We start from the raw sequence: 20,603 nt of genomic DNA on the forward strand, positions 1-20,603 counted from the left end.
TTAACATAGCAATTTCATGTTTCTTTGACATAACATAGTTGTGTGTCTTTAACATAATGGAATAGTATTGAGTACACATGATTTTGTGCAACTGATGTCCATGTTTTTTATTATGTAAGTCCAACAGACTTTTTACAGTGAAGCTTAAATCAAGAAATCATTTTGCTTTAACAGGTACAAGTTAAATATACTGAGCATATTAAAAGCCTAAAATGAACATAAAAAAGTAATGTTGGTTAAACATAGGGTAAATGAATATACTTAATATTAAAGGAAATATTCAAATGAACATAACAATTTCAAGTTTCTTTGACATAACATTAGGCGCGTTCACACCAAGTACTTTTCCCACAAAGGTTCCTGAGAACTACGATTTACTGTAGTTGCGTTCAGAACAAAAAGTCCCAGGAACTAAATTAGTTCTAGAGAACCTTTTTTACCCCCTTTTCAGTCCCTGCTAGAGAGCAGGGACTTTCGTGGGAGAAAAAGGTTCCTGTGTCTGATTGGCTAGGAGGAATGCAAACCACGCCCCGTCAAACTCCCAAAAACTTTTGTGAAGCCGCCATTTTATTATCCTCGCATTACATTATTAGCATTAGCATTAGCCCAGCGCAGAAATGCAGAGAGACTAACTTACGACAACACAAAATAAAACATGGGAGCGGTGGAGATGAGGAGGTGTCGGCGTTCTGGGCGTTTACTCGGAAGGCTTCAGTAGAAGCTGCTGGGAGTCCCAGCAGCTTCTACTGAAGCCAGTCCCTAACTCCGGGGACTTCCGGCCGGGGATTTTGGGCGGCAGTATACGCCGTGAAGTTGTTTGCGGCCTGCCAGTAAATCCAAAGCAGAAGAAGAAGAAGTGACGTCAGCGGCTTCATTTGCCTAATCCACCCCCAGGAACTAATTTCCGGTGTGAACGCGATCTGTACTTAGTTCATGAGAACTAAAGAGTTCTCAGGAACCTTTGTGGGAAAAGTACTTGGTGTGAACGCGCCTATAGTTGTGTGTCTTTAACATAATGGAATAGTTCTGAGTACACATGTTTTTAATATGTGCAACCGATGTCCATATTAAAATCATGTGAATCCAACAGCCTTTTTTTTTCAGTGTGGGACATTACTGTAAGTCATTAGGACTGTTTGAGTTTATGACCTCAGTACCCGGCGGCGTACGCCCACTTGCGAGAATCTGACTGAGCATGGAGTCCGTCTTCATAGCGAACCACTGCATGAACCGCTGTTGCTATTGTCGAGTTCAGGTATATCTCGTGGTTCTTCAATGCCAAACCTTCCAGGACGTTCTACAACAAGGAGCAAATATGAAAGAAAACTGAATAAATGTGGCACGATGTTCAAGTTAGATATTTTTAGGGATAAAAAATGCCAAGTCTGTTCAGAGTGTTGGTTTTAAAACTTTTTAATAAATTGTGAATAATGCCCATTTTAAGAAATCATGTTGAGTAACGTCTGTGAAAATAAATGTTCAATTAAGCAAGTAATCACAGAAAACACTGAAGTGTGATCTGCTGCCCGACACACAATTGATAAGATTTCAAAATCATGCGTAATTAAGTGGTAGCAACAGAAGCTACATATTTTACATCCCAGTAAAAACATCAAATAAAGGGTTAGTTTTCTAGTTAATATCTTTCCATTAATTACCCTTAATGGTACATTTAAAATACATTACATTGAGATGAGCAAGTTTTAAAGTAACCATAAACGGTATATAGGAGGATTTGCCTATTTTTAGACGGACCACAAATAGCCCGTTACTACGGAGCGTTCATAGAGAGAAAAATAAATAAAACATGGCCACGTTTTACTTTCTCGTTCGCACGAGTTAATAAAGCGTGCGCACGAGTTAATAAAGCATGGCCTCGTTTTATTTAAATTGAGGGAATCCTGTCCGTGATTCAGTATCTGCTGTCCACAGCTGTTTTATAGAAGGAAAACCTCCTTCACTTTATGAAATCTCTGCGGCACCAGTGGCCTGTACTACGAAGCAGGATTTGCTATATTTACACTATTCATTCATGAAGTATGACGCTGCGCTGTCAGCAAGCGTCTCCATGTTTTTGATTGGTCAAATGTTGCTAACCCCGTCGCTTTCAGGTGAACGCGCTCTCAACCGGACAGAGAAACCCTGGTTGATTTATTGAGTTGATAACCAGCTTTGTAGGACCGCGTATCGACATCGCGTTTGTTAGGGTTAGTTAAACCGGGTAAATCAAACATATCCAGGGTCTGTTGAACTGGCTTCGTCGTCATACTTGTCAACCCTCCCGATTTTCGCGGGAGACTGCCGATTTCATTGCCCTCTCCCGGTTTCCTCCCGGGGTCATATTTCTCCCGCATTTCTCCCGATTTCTGACAAAATCAGATTTACACACCACTGTTTCCACTCGGACTTTAATACAGCAACAGCATTGTTTGGTTTCCATGGTAACACGTCTCTTTAGTAGCGCGCGCAACTCAAAGTCTGAGAGGGTGAGGCAGATATTCACAGAAAACAGAACAAGAATCGACAACTACCCTACTCTCTGCTCACTCCTCTCCTGGTCCAGCCCACACATATGCTCCATCAAGGACGGTGCTACAGACCGCAAGGCATTGCACTTACAACTACAATAAGCATGTCAATGTTAATCTAACAGCACCGGCGACCCACTAGCACCCCCCCCCCCCCCCCCCCCCCAATTTTGCATTTTGAAATGCTCCCGATTTCTGAGGTCTAAAGGTTGGCAATTATGTTCGTCGTACAGGGCACTGGAGGCAGTAACGTGTAACTCAGCAGAATCTGAGAAGAGCAGCACCAGCTGCAAAGAGCGGTGCCTTTTACTGTTTACTTCTCTGTGTTTCCCTTCATTAGAACAGCTGAATAGAGATCGAGGCTGCTACGTTTTACCACACACACCTCTACACACATCTACCAGAGTATTCCCCCTCGTTTTATGAAGGAGATGTCCTGTCACCGCGGCGCACGATGTGTGTGTGTTTGTGCTGTACTCATGCGCACGAGTTAATAAAGCGTTCGCACGAGAAGGTATCTTGTGCAAACGAGAAAGTAAAACGTGGCCACGTTTTATTTATTTTTCTCTCTATGAACTACGGTGGCCCTGAGAGGCCAGGGTGCTGCAAATAAAAGAACGCTGCAAATAAAAAAAACGCTGCAAATAAAAAGAAACAGAAATGCCGCGCAAATAAAAACGCCGCGATGCAAATAAAAAAGCCACAACGGAAGTGAATTACCGGGGACTATTATTGCTGATGCACATGCGGTTTTTTATGCGAGAGAAGAAGAAGTCTGGGGGATCTCCAGGAAACATCTCATGGGTAAGTTTATAATGTACATGCGGTTTAAAAAGCCACAACGGAAGTGAAGTACCGGGGACTATTATTGCTGATGCACATGCGGTTTTTTATGCGAGAGAAGAAGAAGTCTGGGGGATCTCCAGGAAACATCTCATGGGTAAGTTTATAATGTTAAAGTTACACAGGATGTAGATAATATCTGTCGCTGCCGTATTTATGACTTTAAATGACGTTATTTTGTGTGTGGGAGCAGATTATGTGTGTAGTGTATAATGTTAGTAGAACATAGCTACTTTTATCTGCTAACGTTAGCTGTTTTCTAAACAAACGGATCTGAGCCGACCGGGACTTAAAGATGATGCTAAGACACACAAAGTAAGTTGAATATGCCTTTATTCAACAGACGAGCTCGGGTCCTCTCCTCAACATGCTCTGAAGGAACAACTTTTACTGAATTAGGGCTGGGCAAGTTAACGCGTTATAATCGTTGCCCAGCCCTATATTGAATACATACAAGTATAGATCTTCACTAACATCCTGTAGTCAATCTTGACTCCATCAACATGTCATCTAAATGTGCCTGTCTAGAGATAAATGAGGGTCTCTTATCTCTCTTATCCACTGACAAGGGCAAGACAAGTTTCAGGCAGTTAAACACGCAAGAATACTGTGAGTGTGTGTGTGTGTGTGTGTGTGTGTGTGTGTGTGTGTGTGTGTGTGTGTGTGTGTGTGTGTGTGTGTGTGTGTGTGTGTGTGTGTGTGTGTGTGTGTGTGTGTGTGTGTGTGTGGTCTAGATTTAAAACGGTTCAAGCTGCACGGATAAATCGAGCAGAATCAAACAGTTTTTACAGACAAGCAAACAACTTGAAAATAGCTTTCTGCAGTTTTGATCAAAGCTATGTTCTACTAACATTATACACTACACACATAATCTGCTCCCACACACAAAATAACGTCATTTAAAGTCATAAATACGGCAGCGACAGATATTATCTACATCCTGTGTAACTTTAACATTATAAACTTACCCATGAGATGTTTCCCGGAGATCCCCCAGCCTTCTTCTTCTCTCGCATAAAAAAATGCATGTGCATCAGCAATAATAGTCCCCGGTAATTAACTTCCGTCGTATGTGCATCAGCAATAATAGTCCCCGGTAATTCACTTCCGTTGTGGCTTTTTTATTTGCATCGCGGCGTTTTTATTTGCGCGGCGTATCTGTTTCTTTTTATTTGCAGCGTTCTTTTATTTGCAGCACTCTGGCCTCTCAGGGCCACCGTAATGAACCCTCCAGGAGTACCACCACAAATTGCTGAAATATTTTTTCTCCACCCCTGAAGGTAGAAATAATGAAGAAATTATTGGGTAAGAAGTTAGAAGGGCTTTATGTTAGCTGGGCTTTTGTGTGAGGGATTGTCTACCCACACACTCACATACGTCAGTGTTGTTTTTGTGACACTCACTTTGTCAAAGTCTGGTTCTGCTTCAGTGGCGTTGGGATCCAGCTGGTTGTGGAGCCTCGGCCCCGACACAGCTTTTTTCAGATCATAGTCAAAGAACAGTGCATTTAGAATCACCTTCAAAACAACAAAGATTTTACACAATTATAACCCAACAGAGTAATTAAATAGTTGAATAAATGCAACTCATTGATTTAACTTCTTGCAATTTTACCTGAGCGATAGAAGTTGTGATTTTCGTTCCTCCTGAGCCTCCGACCACCATCTTGACTTTGTTGTTTTTGTCAAAGAGGATAGCCGGACACATGGAAGACATTGGCCTTTTTCCTTTAAACAGAAATGACATTATATATAAGTTTAAGTATTTTGTTGGTTTATGTTAAACATTATTAAAATAATGTGTATGTAACTACATAAAATATCTATTTAAAAACAAGTTGTATGTTGGATATTAATCATTTTTTAAAATCTATTCCACATTGTATTCCAGATGAATAAACTTGAAACCCATAAAGATAAACTTGAATATAGTAAAAAATAATAAAGGATAGGACCTTCCAGAGAGGGGTGGAGACATTTGATCCACATTTTATTTGTATTAATCCAAAGAAAAAAGTTATTTAAAAACATAATGACAGTGTCGAAGGACAGATCGACCTCTGTGTACGCTACTGTCCAACAGCCAGTCTATGTATATTACAACTCTACTGGTTTAGGAGCACTTATGTGCATTTCCGTGTGAGTGTGTGTGTTTTATTCTGACCTGGTCTGATGAAGTTGTTGGATGAAGGACGCACTCCAAAGTCGTTTATGATGAGCGGAGAGCTGAAGTCGTCCATCTCATCGTTGAGAAGTATCCCTGTTGACCTTGACATTACCTTGGAGCCCAAACTGCATGAAAACATTAACTGTTAAAGGACCAAGGTAGGGAACATGACACGTAAACCAACATAGACAAGAGATTTGTAAAGGTCAGTAAGGAGGTCATACGGTAGGTTGATGGTGCTGGTGGCGGCCACAGCGCTTCCATCTTCTGCGATCACCGAGAGGTGAGCGGTCCCGTGGTCATCAGGTAAGTAAAACTCTGGCTCGTAATAGTTCATGTGGTGTGTGGTGTCATCTGTGATCTTCTCACGGAGGTCATAGGCATAAGAACTTGAAATCATATTCTTGATGAGCTTTGGAAGAGAAAGAGGGACACGAAAATAATTCATAGGCCAAAAGTATTACTTGGTGTGGTTTTTTGCAGTAAGTACTAATTTATGTGCTGGATAGTTGACCATTGTTCCTGCTTATCCATGACAGGAAAAGTCTGGTAACTCATGTGCATGGGATTAAGTAGCAGAGATTCACAGACTTTTCGAAGAGGAATTGCTCTTCATTCTACTAGTCGGTAAAGGTTTAACTTTGATTAGTATATAATATAACAGGAGCAAACACTATCCTAAATAATAATTACCAAAGTATTCTTAAATTATAATAAAATGCCTCTATAATAATAATAACAATTTCCTTTTAAATAATAAACACACACCTCTTTCATGTAAGTGAAATATGCATGAGAGGGGTTTGTAAAGAAAAATAAAGCAAGAACAAAAGAGGTCTTGTGGCATTAGGTGATCATTAGGTAAGCATAAGCTCATGAACATAATAAAATCTGCAATGGTTCCTTGGAGAAAGGTGTCATTTAAATGTCACTACTGTACATTGTAAAATATTACCATGATTTCACAATATTTAGCTGTAATATTTTTCAATAAACTACTGTTTTACAACTTTACAGTCTTTGCCTGTAATGTTCACAATATAATAATGTAATTTTGAATTTCACAGTGAAATCAATACAGGCACAGTTAATTACTGTGAATGGACAGGATAAATGATTACCAGGATTTCACAACATGTTACTGTATTATTTCACAGTAAAAAGCTGTATTCAGACCATCCTCTGTGATAACACAACAAATTAAGATATTTTCTTGCTTTTATCGCTCTTGCTTGGCTTTAAATAGTAATTTATTTCTTTGGTGCAGGTTTTACTTAAATTGAAAGGGGCACCGCTGCATGTGCCTTAAAATAAACGATGCAACATATAAATATGTAAAATCGAAATTCTTGTCTTTGGCTTATTGTTTTCAGGTGCTTCCTGTGCATTAATCCTGAGACGGGCTCGAAAGCCAAAAAGAGGCATGGTAATTTAAACCCGCGTCAGCCCATTCTTCAGAAAAATGGTTGACTTCGAGTGGATGTCTGTGTAGACACGTGTTATGTGCTCCCCTCCTTGTTTTCTGCACTTGGTCTGCCCCTGGCTCCGCCTCTGCCCAGGTGTTCCAAATTCCACTCAGCCGTGTGGAGAAGCTGGAGAAGAAGGATGTCTCGCCTATCCTGACGCCGGGAGACACTCTCCTTAGAATACCTCTTCACCATTTTGAGCTGTAGGCCATATTTTTGCAGATGTGTTTATGCTTAGCCTGGAGGACCTGGTAGTCCAGTTTTCTCGGCTTTATTTAGTTTCCCATAGGGTTTATAATTGATTTCTGGTTAGGGGGGGAGCTCTGGGTCCTAAGGTCCGTGGTGTGGCTGGCTCGGGTTTGTTCCTTTTGGGCAGTCCTCCAGACCCGTTTTTGTTTCCCGTTTCGCTTGTGTGAGCAAACGGCTGATTATCAATAAATGCTCGTTACCAAGTACTGGTTATTGCGTGTATTCTTTCATGTTGTGGGTCTCAACAGAATCCACTACCGCGGAGTAGAGGTTGGGGCCGTAACAACATGTCCAAGACACTGTGAAATGTACTTTGTACTTCAATGGAGTAATAAAAAGTTAAATGAAAGGTGTCATGGCCATTTCCACTGATCATAATTCCATTGTTGATGTATACTAAAATAGAAAAATATTGTGCAATTTCCAAATTTACATTGGTTTCGCATACAGCGTCTCTGTAAAGTATGTGTATTCAGCCGTATTCACTTTCTCCACTAAACGGCTCGCTGCAGCTCCCCCAGCCCCCCCTCCGTGATTTCCTTGTTGAGCGATACACAGCCAAACTCAACCTGAACACACACAAAGTCACACCCGAAATAAAAACAATAAGTGTGGCTTGATATTGAGTAAGAAAAAGGTTTATAGGTTGATAAACGCTGTGAGAATGGGTCTGCATAGAGAATTTCGCACGATCCCAACTGTCTGTTAGCAGCCTGCAGCCAGGGAGGAGAGATCAGCAGTGCTGCATGCACTGAGTGTGTGTGTGGATTGGTCAATTTGGACCAATCAGCGGGGGCTTAACGTAACGGCTCCGCGGACGTAACGTAACGGCTCCACGGATTGGCCCATTTAGTTCCGGGTACGTGCCTACGAAAGCACGTACCCGGAAGAATCAAATGACGATGACGTCATGATGACGTTTCACCAACGAGGCATTTTCGGGAGGTATTTTCTGTTTTAGAGTTTTACTCGCTACAGGGTGTACTTTGAGGGTTTTGACTCTGCACACCGTTTACATGCATAAAAACCTTCATAACACACAAGGGGACGGGTAATAACCGGAAAAGCATGACATGTCACCTTTAAAATGGGCATTTTCTTTGTTTTTCTTTGTTGATTGAGCTGATTGAATTGTGTAGTTATGGTACAATCCCAGTTAACTAGTCAAATTTACAATATATTATCATATTATTTACATTTTTATATTTACAGTAAATTACTGGCTAGTGTGTTGCATTACTTCTACAGTAATAGTGTGAAAATACAGGTAATTACTGTAATCTATGTAGCCTACAGCAAGGTACCATAATACAGCTCTGTACTGCTATATCACAGTAATTCCATGGGCACGACCACTGTAAAGTCACAGTATTTAGTTGTACTTTTATTCTAATTTACTGTCAAATATCTACAGTAAATTACTGTGAAATATTTACAATCAATTACTGTGAAATCCATGCAACTAGTAGCCAGTAATTTACTGTAATTTTACAGCCAAACATTTTACAGTGTAGGTTTCAGAAATCCCAGTAAATCAAAGACAGCAAAGAGGTCTCAGCAGGGCTTAAAGACAAGAGTTCCTGGCTGACAATATCTGCTGAAATTAAGTCTTCAAGAGGATCACAATAACCTTGGTGTGCAATTCCCCACCTAAGCTCTGAAGCAATGGTGTCATCACAACCCGATTAGCCAAGAGGGGAAATACACTAAATTACCACAGAATCTAAAACCAACCCTTTAACTGTTTTGAGCAGATACCAAGACCTTACATCTGTGATGTTGAGAAACTTTGGATCCCCAAGTGAGGTCCTCTTTGCGTACGCAAAACGAAAAGCCTCCACGATGCGATGGTAGGTTAGGATCTTCTTCTCTGTGCTTGACACGCTTTCTGCGGTGAAGTTGTACCCTGTAGAAAATACAACAATCATCAGTCACACGTTTACTTCACAGCTTCACTCATCTGTCTCCATTCAGATGCTGTTCAGGTATAGGAGAGGAGACAGCTATAATGCATTTGATCCAGCTGTTTCTGTTCCTGTGTTTTTATTTAGTCTAAAAGCCGTTGTGACCAGACTATGGGTATTACCCTGAGCTGACAGCAGCAGGGGGAACAGGAGGAGAGGCTGAGGGAAGAGAGAGTTTTAGTTTGATGGGTTTCAGCAGTCAGACAGAGGCAGGAGTCAAAGTAAATCAGCGGGATGAAAGTTTTGGGAAGGCACTGAAATGTGTACGTGGAGCTTCCACCACTGGACTGTGTCCAATTAGAGGTACATTGGTAAAATTAGTGTTAGCGTGTGAGGCAGGGGACCGCCGTGTGTGGGTGGCCGGTCAGAGGAAAGGAAAGGTTCACAGAGATTAATTACTTAGACGGAAGTTTATTGTCTTATCCTGGAGAACAGACACTGATCACATATCAAAGTGTAAATATGGCAATTTGCAGATTCATAGTTGGTTATTAGATAGATTTTTTCATCCACAAAATCCAACATTTTAATTTAAAGAAAAAAATATGATTACCTTTTGACAGACAAGCTGTTTACTATTTTTTCTAATCGTAATGCTATGCTGCGTTAGCAGACAATCATACTTAGCATAAAGTTACATTAGTGGCATCAATCTTGTCTTGAGCACATTAAAAAAATGTTACCATTCCTTCTTTGATGTGATGTTCTTGATTTTGTATTTTAGTCAAGACAACCACAGCATTACAGGTTGTCTTAGTGACATTGAGCACAACTTTTAAGTTCAAAATTGCCCTTGCAGCCGAGTAAATCACCATAATGAATTGCACCCTAATGACCGCCCTGCATGAATGTCTGTACTAAATGTAATGGCAAACCATCCAATAACTTTTTAATATTTTTCCCAGAAGCACATATTTCAATATGGCTGGTGCTGCTGGATGAAAGGCTGGGGTCAGTAAAGCCATTAAAGGAAAGGTTCAATATGTTCCAAGTCTGTCCTCAAAGAATGGTCAGGTTCCTAAATGAGGTTGTCATGTTATAGTTCATAATGGTTATACTGGTCTTCAAAAGATCACTTTCAATGTGATTTTTAAAAGGGATGAGGGACAAAATCCACAATACTCTATGCAAACTTTATTCCACAGTGTACATTTACTTTCTAGCACACTTTCATTACAAGCATCCCTCATTGAAAAAGCATTTCAAAAAGACATTTTAATGACCAGTATGAATTTTAAGAAATGGCAACATTTGCTTCAATGCTCAAATCGGTATCCGACTGTCGTTTTAGGCTGGGAAAATATGTGTGAGCCATGAATTTATGTACGACGGGAAGAATTATGGTCGCGGTAAAAACAGACAAACATTGACAGTTTGAGTTTGAGTTTTTGCAGCACGATAACAGTTTCACACATCTTCTGCCTGATTTAATATGAGAAATAAAGAGTGTTTCAGTGCTACATCTCATGATTCATGACATATTATAGTAGTGCATGCTTTAGATACCTAGTTAGCTAACTTAAAGTCAACATTGCTTTTATTTAGTAGATTTACTGTACAGTAGAGCCACATGCCCTCAGTGGAGTCTGAGAGAGTGACTGGTAAAGTGAAGGCATCTCACATTAAAGCACTCCCACTCAAGGCTTACCATTCAAGATGTTTAATATCAGTGAGAGCACAGGGCCGCTAGCGGGGGCATTGGGAACAGCCATGTTGTACTCCCCCACATCCACCCTTAAAGGGTTCTCGTCCAAGACAGGCGCATAATTCTTCAGATCCTCCATTGTGACGATGCCGCCTAAACACGGATTGACACACACTGTGAATACACACTAAGACATGGCTGGAAAAACAAATCATCCTTAAATGGAAATGAGCTGTGCCAAGAGAGGTGCATGTTAGCATATTGTATTATATCTCCTGAAGCCTTTTAAGTAAATGAATTTTAGTGATAAGAAACTTGGCAGTAAGGATGATAACCATAATGTCCTTGTGTGTGAGATTACTTTGCTCTGTGGGTAGGGAGGAATGATATAATCTGCAGAAATAACTTTTTTGATTGTAAAATAAATTAAAAAACGATTTAAACTGTTTTACTATGTAGGACAAAAGTGGAAACTTGCTACTGCTATCATGCATTTTATTCTAACAATGACATCAACATGTCTAAACCAATATGATTCAATATATTTATATATTCTATGCTCATCGTCTTTCAACAATATCCCAAAATAAATAAAAAATAAGAATACTACCTGCTGCCTGAATATCATCCACAAGGCTCTGGGCCAGTGGTCCATGGTAGAAAGCATTAGGACCCTCCTCTGCTATTTTCCTGTACGTTTCTGCAAGCTTGGTAAATTTGATGGTGTCATTCTCTTTCAGGATGTCACCATTTCCCCCACAAAACACTTCACTGAAAAGGAGAACAATAAAGATGCAGATTTTAATATGGCATGCTTTAAATTAGTATGCCAGTGAGGTTATCATAAAATGATACAAGGCTTCTTCGGTTGCCTCTCACCAAAGAGCTATGTCATTTCTGATGGTTTCCCTTTTGCTGGACAGAGCAGAGGCGAGTGCCCTGCCCAAAGGAAAACCATTTACTGCAAGAGCAATGCTCGGCTGGAACAAGTCCCTCCAAGGCAGTTTGCCGTGTCGTTTGTGCGCCATTTCATAACCTCGAATCTCTCCAGGTACAGCAACAGACAACCCTCCTACCGACCATGGAAATTAAGATTGAGATTATTGCCTCATAAATTATTTGGACAATTTGTAGGGCACTGGTAAAAATACTACTGTGGGATTTGACCTGGAAGACCCAAACTGTTTTATTTTTTTCCGGGTTTAGAGCTCATAAATATTACACATTACATTTAGCTGACACTTTTATCCAAAGCAACTTACAATAAAAACTTACAAACTGCTCAGAACAAGGAAAATGCAGATATATTCATTTCAAACAAGTCAAACCATTGCAAGTGCTGGTCAATTAGTATAGAATGGGCTAAACCCTTTAAGGTCATTCAAATGTGATTCTTCCCCTAACTATTTTACATTAGTTTGCAACTGATTCTTTCTTTTTTTAAGAAATTCATTTGCAGTCAAGAAGACTGAATTCTACAGATGTGAAAGTGCACTTTCTCTTTTGTCTTTCACTATTAGGTCTTTCATAATATTAACTGAAACTTCCGCCAGCTCTTTTCTACGTCTGATAGCAACGGATAAACATTACCCTCCTGGGATAAATGTTTACTGTTCCCAAACATGTCCTGCGTTGCATAGCGTGGAGCCGTCACCCTGGCGTCAATCGTCTCAACCAGTCCTATGTACGTCACAAATCAGGAATTACATTTAGGATTAAGATGATGAGCAAATGGTATGAGTTTGTAGCTTCAGTGATTAAGGAAACAGAAGAAGCTTTAGTGGTGGTGAGGCATGTTTTAGTAAAGTTGTACCAGTTGTGGCGTCGTAGATGGTTAGGAAGAGTCCTCCTCCGATGCCCATACTGTGAGCGTTCATAAGTCCAACACACAGTAAAGCAGCTATAGAGGCATCTACTGCAGAGCCCCCTTTCATCAGTATGTCTCTGCGGTAAAATGTATTAAAACACAAGAAGGGAAGGGGTGGAGGATTAGTTTTTGCACTAAAGACCTTAAAGAGGACAGTAAAGACTTTAAAGAGGACATATGCTCCTTTTCAGGCTGACATTTGTATGTTGTGCCTCTACTGCGACATGTTTACATGCTTTAATGTTCAAAAAGTGCTTTATTTTTCTCATACTGCCTGTGCTGCAGCACCACATTTCACCTTCTGTCTGAAATAAACGCTAGCCAATAGAAGTGCGTGTGTTACATAGTGATGTCATTATGTTACTGAAGTAAACAAAGGAGTCCAATGGAGGCATTTTAGGCAAGGGGGGAGTGTGTGGGAGAGAAACTCCCTCTGGAGGGAACTCTGGGATTTTTGCCTTTGCAGACCATTTACATGCACAAAACACATGACAAAGGGAAAACCCCAAATAGCATTTATTATTCTTGTTTGAAAAGAATAAAACATGTTCACATGGATTTGCAAGGCAAGCAGTTTTCATGCCTGTGTTTATGCATGTGTGAGTCGGATTACAGAAGAGCAACATGTCTTCCCTTCAAGATGTTCGAGTGTGTGCGCGCTCTCACCTGCCGACCTCTGAACACGGCCCAGCGTCTGCTGCCACCGCTGCCTTCTGGTACACATGCTCAGCCGGTATCTTCCTTTTCCCCTCACCATAGAAGACCCACCACAATTTGAAGAATGACACTAACAGCAGCAGGGCCAGGGCCAAACATATATTTATCTTCTTCATCTTTGTGGCGCAGGAACAATAAATGCTTTATGAAATACCTGTCAGGAAGTAAACATTTTTATAAATTAAACCTGTAATGTATGCAAAGGCAGCTGCAGAGCTGCGTTTTGTTACATCTGAAACAAAGCAAACCAGATTCACACATCACAAAATAAAATAATATTGTATTATCAACAGAATAAATACATTTGGAAGAAATGTTATGCCATTTTATAACCCACATGTTTTCTGATCTTTGTTCAGTTTTTATGGAAACTTTTGAATTTACAAATGAAAGCCAGGATTTGTCTTTCTTTGTTTACTCTACAAAATTTGATTTGTAGAATAAACATTTTAGGACGTTTGACTGGAGGATTTCTTTACAGTTTTATTTCAATTGCTAAAACAAAACAACATTTTGTCAAAACACTTAACACAATTCACAAATCCACACACCCAAAGTGCAAAACACCTCATATATCTTGCAAAATGAAGCACTGCACTCAAAACTACATACACACTTAACAAAACCTAACCTTTGCCCCAAATGGCACACACTTCATTTATAGAACAATACACTTTGTCCAACCAACTACACACTGTGGTTCTTCTAAAGCACCCTTATCTTTTATGGTGATCCGTATGTAGAGAATTCAACATAAAAAGTTTGTTAAAGTCTACAGAAATATGTGCAGAAACACAAATAAACAGTTGTTATACTTTTGTTTTTCTCCAAAACAAATTGGTGCAACATTCCTGCACAACACATAGTTAAAGTTGTGTACACAGAAATTATGCCTTTGTCAAATACAGTAAAGTGAAAGGAAAACTTTGATGAAAAATAAATACAACAAATATTTTAAGAAAAAACAGAGGAGAGATAAATACTTTGGCAGAATTGTACTACCTAGCTGGGTCTGGCTACAGCTCCTCATCAACCTGCAGAAGATGCATCCCCTTTAGCCTGACAGTCAAACAGCTTCAACCGTTTTGCTGCAAATAACTCTTCAACTTACTTCATTTCCCCCTCCCTCTCACTCTTATCCTTCCTCTTCCTCTTTCTGCTGTCCATATATCCGTTGTTGTTTTTATAAATGTCTTACATGAAGCCTTTTTCTATTGCTTACATCCTGATAAATGAGTCAACAATAAAGCAGTTTGGTGTTTACGGTCATTTGGCATGTGTATTTGTTGATTGGTTCATGTGTGTAGCATTTTTAATGGCAGTTTTTTGAAAATGGCAAACAAATGAATATGTCAGATTTCTGTGTCTTACTTAGAGAACCGTGTGCAGTGTTTTGCAAAAAGTGCCAAGTTGAATTGCAAATTGGGTGCAGAGCTGAAAATGTGTTTAGAGTTTTGGAGATTTGAGCTCAGGTTTTGCTCTTTGAGTATGAGTTTAAATAATGATGCTTTATGTGAGATTTGTTTTTGTTAGCAACTGAAAAAAACTGTAAATTGTTATTATCAGGGAGTAAGATCTCTGTGTTATGTTACAACATGGGCCCACAGGTGAAAAATGTCAAAAGTAAGTAACAACAGTAGTTATAAGACACCGGTTTCTGTCCGATTTTGATTTATGACCCTGATAAGGAATGATTTATGACCCTAAAACCGGAAGTCCCGCCCCCAAAAACCGGCAAAAATCCCTTTGAAGTGTCACCTGTCACTCTGAAATCAGACCTTTGACCCTCTTATCTATTCTGACCTTTGAACCCCTTATCTTTTATGACTTGTTTGTGTGAACATTGCCCTGTAGCGGCAGATAAGCCCATTTGATGTGACCCTGTTAATATTTTACTAGGTCACCTTTGAACCCCCCTTATCTTTTATGACTTGTTTGTGCAAAATGTTGCCCCATAGCGGTTGATAAGCCCTTTGATGTAACCCTGTTAATATTTTACTAGGTCATGATCGGTCAATGATCTTACTAGGTCATGAGCGGTCAATGATCAACCAGATATAGCCCTGATAAGGATATGGCGCAACAAGGGATGATAAGACTTGATATCAACATGTAAGACTTGATCAGCCCTTTCATGTGAACCCTGTTACAGTTTTTCTCGATTGCTAACACACTAAAATGATACATAAAGCACAATTATTTTAACTGACACTCAAAGAGCAAAACATCAGCTCAAATCTCCAAAACTCTAAACACGTTTTCAGCTTCTCACACAATTTGCAAATCAACATGGCACTTTCTGCAAACCACTGCACACGTTTCTCCACGTAAGACACAGGAATCTCACATGCAGTCACATGTTAGCAGGTTTAAAACACTGATATTCAAAATGCCTCACACATGGACCAATGATCAAGAAACACGTTCCACCTGACCAAACACCTGATAGCATAATTGTTGGTTCATCAATCAGGATGTTAGCACTATAAAAAGACCACAGGTGACTAATTTCTTACAGTAACAATGGAAGCCAACATGGAAGCAAGAGGAAGAGGAAGAGCTGGGCTGAGAGTGAGAGGAGGAGGAAGAGGTGGGCTGGGAGTGAGAGGAGGAAGAATAAGAGGTAGAGCTGGAGGGAGAGGACGTGGACAAAGAAGAATACTCTCTAATGAAATGAAATGTTATCAACCATGGTTTGACGATGAGAGAGGCTGGACAGAGGGTTCAGCCTAATCCAAGCCGATTTGCTGTCGCCTCTGTAATCCGGACACTTACTGTAGACTTGAAAACAGGTTAGTTAGTTTGTAGCTCTGCATAACTCATGATATATCAGTGCTTATATCTGTTGTGTGAAACGTATTTACTTCATTACTGTAATTGAATTGTTGGCATGTTGCATACTATAACTGTACAAAAATCCTGCACAATGTACTGTGGTAAACTTACTTGTATGCAACACAGACACTGACCAACCACTATATCTTTGTTGTTTATCTGAAGGACTGAGAAACAAAGAGGTGCAGGTGGAAGGCTAAGCATTTCCAATGAGGCACAGGAAGCAGCAGTTACAAACTGGGTTTTGGCAAACAATGCATCACACTTAGAGAGATCCGAAGCATAGTAACTATGTGCTGAGATGCGTGTTGCACAATGTTAGTTTTGAATAAAATATGATTTTTTCAACAACTCATTTGTATTTCTTCATTTACTGTATTTCTGTAAACTCAAGCAACTTTTCCGCTGAAACCTCTATGTACAGAGCATAGCCCAAAACAGATGAAAGTGCTTTAGATTATGCTCAGCAGTGTCCAGTTGGGTGGTCAAACAATATAGTATTATGAATGAAGTGTGTTATATTTGGTGTAAACGTTTGCATTTGGTAAGTGTTTATGTAGTTTTGAGTGCAGTTCTTCATTTAGCAGGAGAAATTAGGTGTTTGGCACTTGGCGTGTGTGGTTTTGTGAATTGTGTTTAGTGTTCTGAGAAACTGAGCAATTAAAAAAAAATGTGTGTTAGCAATCGAGAAAAACTGTAATATCTTACTTGGTCACAATCGGTCAATGATCAACCAAATAGTATAGCCTACTATAAGATGGCTATATCTATCTATATATCTATATATATCTATATATCTATATATATATATCTATATATAGATATATATCTATCTATCTATCTATCTATCTATCTATTATATATACGTATATAAGCTATAAGATGGCCTGCTATAAGATAGTGTTCTTTATTACAGTTTTTCTCGATTGCTAACACACATTTTCTTTTAATTTCTCAGTTTCTCATAACACTAAACACAATTCACAAAACCCCACACCCAAAGTGCAAAACACCTCATTTCTCCTGCTAAATTAAGAACTGCTCTCAAAACTGCATAAACACTTACCAAATGCAAACTTTAGCACCAAATATAACAGACTTCATTCATAATACTAGATGGTTTGACCACCCAACTACACACTGCTGAGCATAATCTAAAGCACTTTCATCTTTTATGGGCTATGCTCTGTACATAGAGGTTTCTGCAGAGAAAGATTGCTTGAATTTACAGAAATACAGTAAATGAAGAAATACAAATGAGTTGTTGAAAAAAAAACATATTTTATTCAAAAATAACATTGTGCAACATGCATCTCAGCACATACTTACTATGCTTCGGATCTCTCTAAGTGTGATGGCATTGTTTGTCAAAACCCAGTTTGTAACTGCTGCTGCCTGTGTCTCATAAAAAATCCTTAGCCTTCCACCTGCACCTCTTTGTTTCTCAGTCCTTCAGATAAACAACAAAGATATAGTGGATGGTCAGTGTCTGTGTTGCATAAAAGTAAGTTTACCACAGTAAAATGTGCAGGATTTTTGTACAGTTATAGTATGCAACTTGCCAACAATTCAACTACAGTAATGAATATGTTTCACACAACAGATATAAGCACTGATATATCATGAATTATGCAGAGCTAAAAACTGGGAACTAACCTGTTTTCAAGTCTAAGTGTCCGGATTACAAAGGCAAAAGTAAATCGTCTTAGATTAGGCTGAACCCTCTGTCCAGCCTCTCTCATCGTCAAACCATGGTTGATAACATTTCATTTCATCAGAGAGTACTCTTCCTTCTCCTCTCACTCTCAGCCCAGCTCTTCCTCTTCCTCTTCCTCTTCCTCTTGCTCTTGCTTCCATGTTGGCTTCCATTGTTGCTGTAAGAAAGTACTCACCTCTGGTCTTTTAAAAGTGCTAACATCCTGATTGATGAGCCAACAATTATGCTATCACGTGTTTGGTCAGGTGGAACGTGTTTCTTGATTATTGGTCCATGTGTGAGGCATTTTGAATATCAGTGTTATGTATGTGCTAACACGTGACTTTATGTCAGATTCCTGTGTCTTACGTGGAGAAACGTGTGCAGTGGTTTGCAAAAAGTGCCATGTTGATTTGCAAATTGTGTGCAAAGCTGAAAACGTGTTTAGAGTTTTGGAGATTTGAGCCAATGTTTTGCTCTTTGAGTGTCAGTTAAAATAATTGTGCTTTATGTCGCATTTTAGTGTGTTAGCAATTGAGAAAAACTGTAATAATATGACATAGCGACTCGTTTACGGTAATATCAGATCATATGACATTTAAGTAGATATTTTTAAAGTTGTAGAGGTAGGTAAGCATAGATGAGCCCTGGAGTGTCAATAGGGGATTAAAAGGGTCATCTTGGCTAGTTTATTTTTTTAAATATAAAAAATATAAAAATCATATCTCCCCCTTTCTTTTTTCCTTCCTCCACCCCTGCTCCACCCCTGCTTGCTATCCCTCCCGCTCTCTCTCTCTAGCCGTTTCTCAATCGCGAGGAAACTGGCTTCCAAGCCAATATTTCAAGGATACTACGTCATCGAGTGCCGCCGAAGGACTGTTCCAATCTCCAGTATACTTGGAATTCCACCGAGGCCACGTCCTTGGTTTGGGGGTAATTTCGAGGCTGCACATGGGTAGACTTCGCGTACTTCAAATCCCCACAATGCTTTGCGCACGGACCAATTTCAAAAACCCTTGTGGAGAATGGCTGAACCGACGCAGCACAGCACACATTTAAATGTAAATATGTAGTGGCGTAGAACATGTGTTGATAAATATGTTACTTTGTTGCATTTGTTATCACCAAAAATGTGTTCTGTGAAAGTAAAGCAAGTTCATAATTAGATAGACATCGTGAGGTATTTATTTTCGGTACAGTTTATGTTGAAACTGTTAGAGAGAGTGGCACACTTGTTAGCCTGTTCCATTCTTCTTTGTTTTCCGAAGCCGTGGCTTGGAAGTATACTTGCTTCGTTTCTGAAGGAAGTGACTTGGAAGTATGCGACTACCAAGCCAGTATCCTCGCGATTGAGAAATGGCCTCTGTCTCTCTCTCTCACACACGCCCCCTCACACAACTCCCTCCCACTCTCTCTCTTGAGTCCGCCCTTCAAGGCTCTGGGAGCGGATAAAGAGAGGTGTATTTACTGGTATGTTTCCCTGGATGATGTAAATAGACTAAGTGACATTTTTAGGGGACTTTACGGAGCTCATGAGGCCGCCCTTTGAGGCACTTGGAGCGGGGAAAGAGAGGTGTATTTACAGGTGTGTTTCCTTGGATGATGTAAATAGTCTAAATCCCATGTTAGGGGGACATTACAGAGCTCATGAGGCCGCCCTTTGAAGCTTGAAGATCGGACAAAGAGAGTTGTATTTACTGGTGTTGATCCCTGGATGATGTACATAGTCTAAGTGTCATGTTAGGGGGACATTAAGGATCTCAGGAGTCAGCCATTTGATGCTTTGTTAACATTAATGCTTTTTTTGCTTTTGATTGTGTTACTAAGATACAGTGTAGATATGTCAATGAAAAACGTAGGTCACAGGCTCCTCCAACAGTGCAACATATATATATATATATATATATATATACATAAAACAGATAAAATGCTGCAATAGAATGTTTTGAGATGACAGATGTGTGCGTAACTCTCTCACAAAGGAAATGTAAGATATACGTTTATGTATGCAAAAAGTTCAAACTAGAAAAATGAAATACTTTGTCAAAATAGATGTTATTTAAGAATGTGACTCTTATTGACAGCTTTTGATTTAAGTAAGACAATCCAGTTAAACAATGTATGTGAACCCTGTTAATATCTTACTAGGTCATTATCGGTCAATGATCAACCAAATAGTATAGCCTGCTATATGATGGCCTGCTATAAGATAGTGTTCTTTAATAATATGACATAGCGACTATTTTACGGTAATATCAGATCATATGACATTTAAGTAGATATTTTAAAGTTGTAGAGGTAGGTAAGCATAGATGAGCCCTGGAGTAGGGGATTAAAAGGGTCATCTTGGCTAGTTTATTTTAAAAAAAAATCAAAAGCCTCGGGCTGCAGCTGGCAGGGTGCGTACAGTATTTGTTAGTAACAGTTGATGGCCTTGCATTACATTATTAAAAAGGTCACAGCAAAAGTATGAAATCAATCTACAGAAACGTACAGATGATTTACATTGTGGTTGCTTGTTTGCACTTTTTGTGATAAACTTTGTATCATTTATCCATGTAAATTCACATCATTTGTGGTTTCTTGCAAAACGCTAAACAATGAGTAACCTGCATTTCAATTTTCAA

The 20,603-nt window shown here is 39.5% G+C and overlaps 1 protein-coding gene across 2 annotated transcripts in view; it reads right to left on the minus strand.

Moving 5' to 3' along the window:
• Window positions 1–92: 92 nt before the first annotated feature.
• Window positions 93–20,603, minus strand: part of LOC307024757 (glutathione hydrolase 1 proenzyme-like) — a 47,692-nt gene continuing 27,181 nt past the window's right edge. The window contains exons 1-13 of one of the 2 annotated variants that reach the window (XM_079659147.1): window positions 14,448–14,531; window positions 13,395–13,599; window positions 12,675–12,805; window positions 12,452–12,541; window positions 11,741–11,933; window positions 11,472–11,632; window positions 10,865–11,014; window positions 9,022–9,158; window positions 5,762–5,949; window positions 5,535–5,662; window positions 4,986–5,098; window positions 4,775–4,888; window positions 93–1,297 (exon numbers count right to left, since the gene is read on the minus strand). In XM_079659147.1, the coding sequence (XP_079515273.1) occupies window positions 1,151–1,297; window positions 4,775–4,888; window positions 4,986–5,098; window positions 5,535–5,662; window positions 5,762–5,949; window positions 9,022–9,158; window positions 10,865–11,014; window positions 11,472–11,632; window positions 11,741–11,933; window positions 12,452–12,541; window positions 12,675–12,805; window positions 13,395–13,561 (1,719 nt within the window). In that variant the 5' untranslated portion in view covers window positions 13,562–13,599; window positions 14,448–14,531 and the 3' untranslated portion in view covers window positions 93–1,150. Of the gene's footprint in view, window positions 1,298–4,774; window positions 4,889–4,985; window positions 5,099–5,534; window positions 5,663–5,761; window positions 5,950–9,021; window positions 9,159–10,864; window positions 11,015–11,471; window positions 11,633–11,740; window positions 11,934–12,451; window positions 12,542–12,674; window positions 12,806–13,394; window positions 13,600–14,447; window positions 14,532–20,603 lie in introns of those variants that run through there. The other variant, XM_079659148.1, reaches the window with a different exon arrangement.

Source organism: Notothenia rossii (genome assembly GCF_949606895.1).
Source record: "Notothenia rossii genome assembly, chromosome: 11".
Classification (NCBI taxonomy): Eukaryota; Metazoa; Chordata; class Actinopteri; order Perciformes; family Nototheniidae; genus Notothenia; species Notothenia rossii.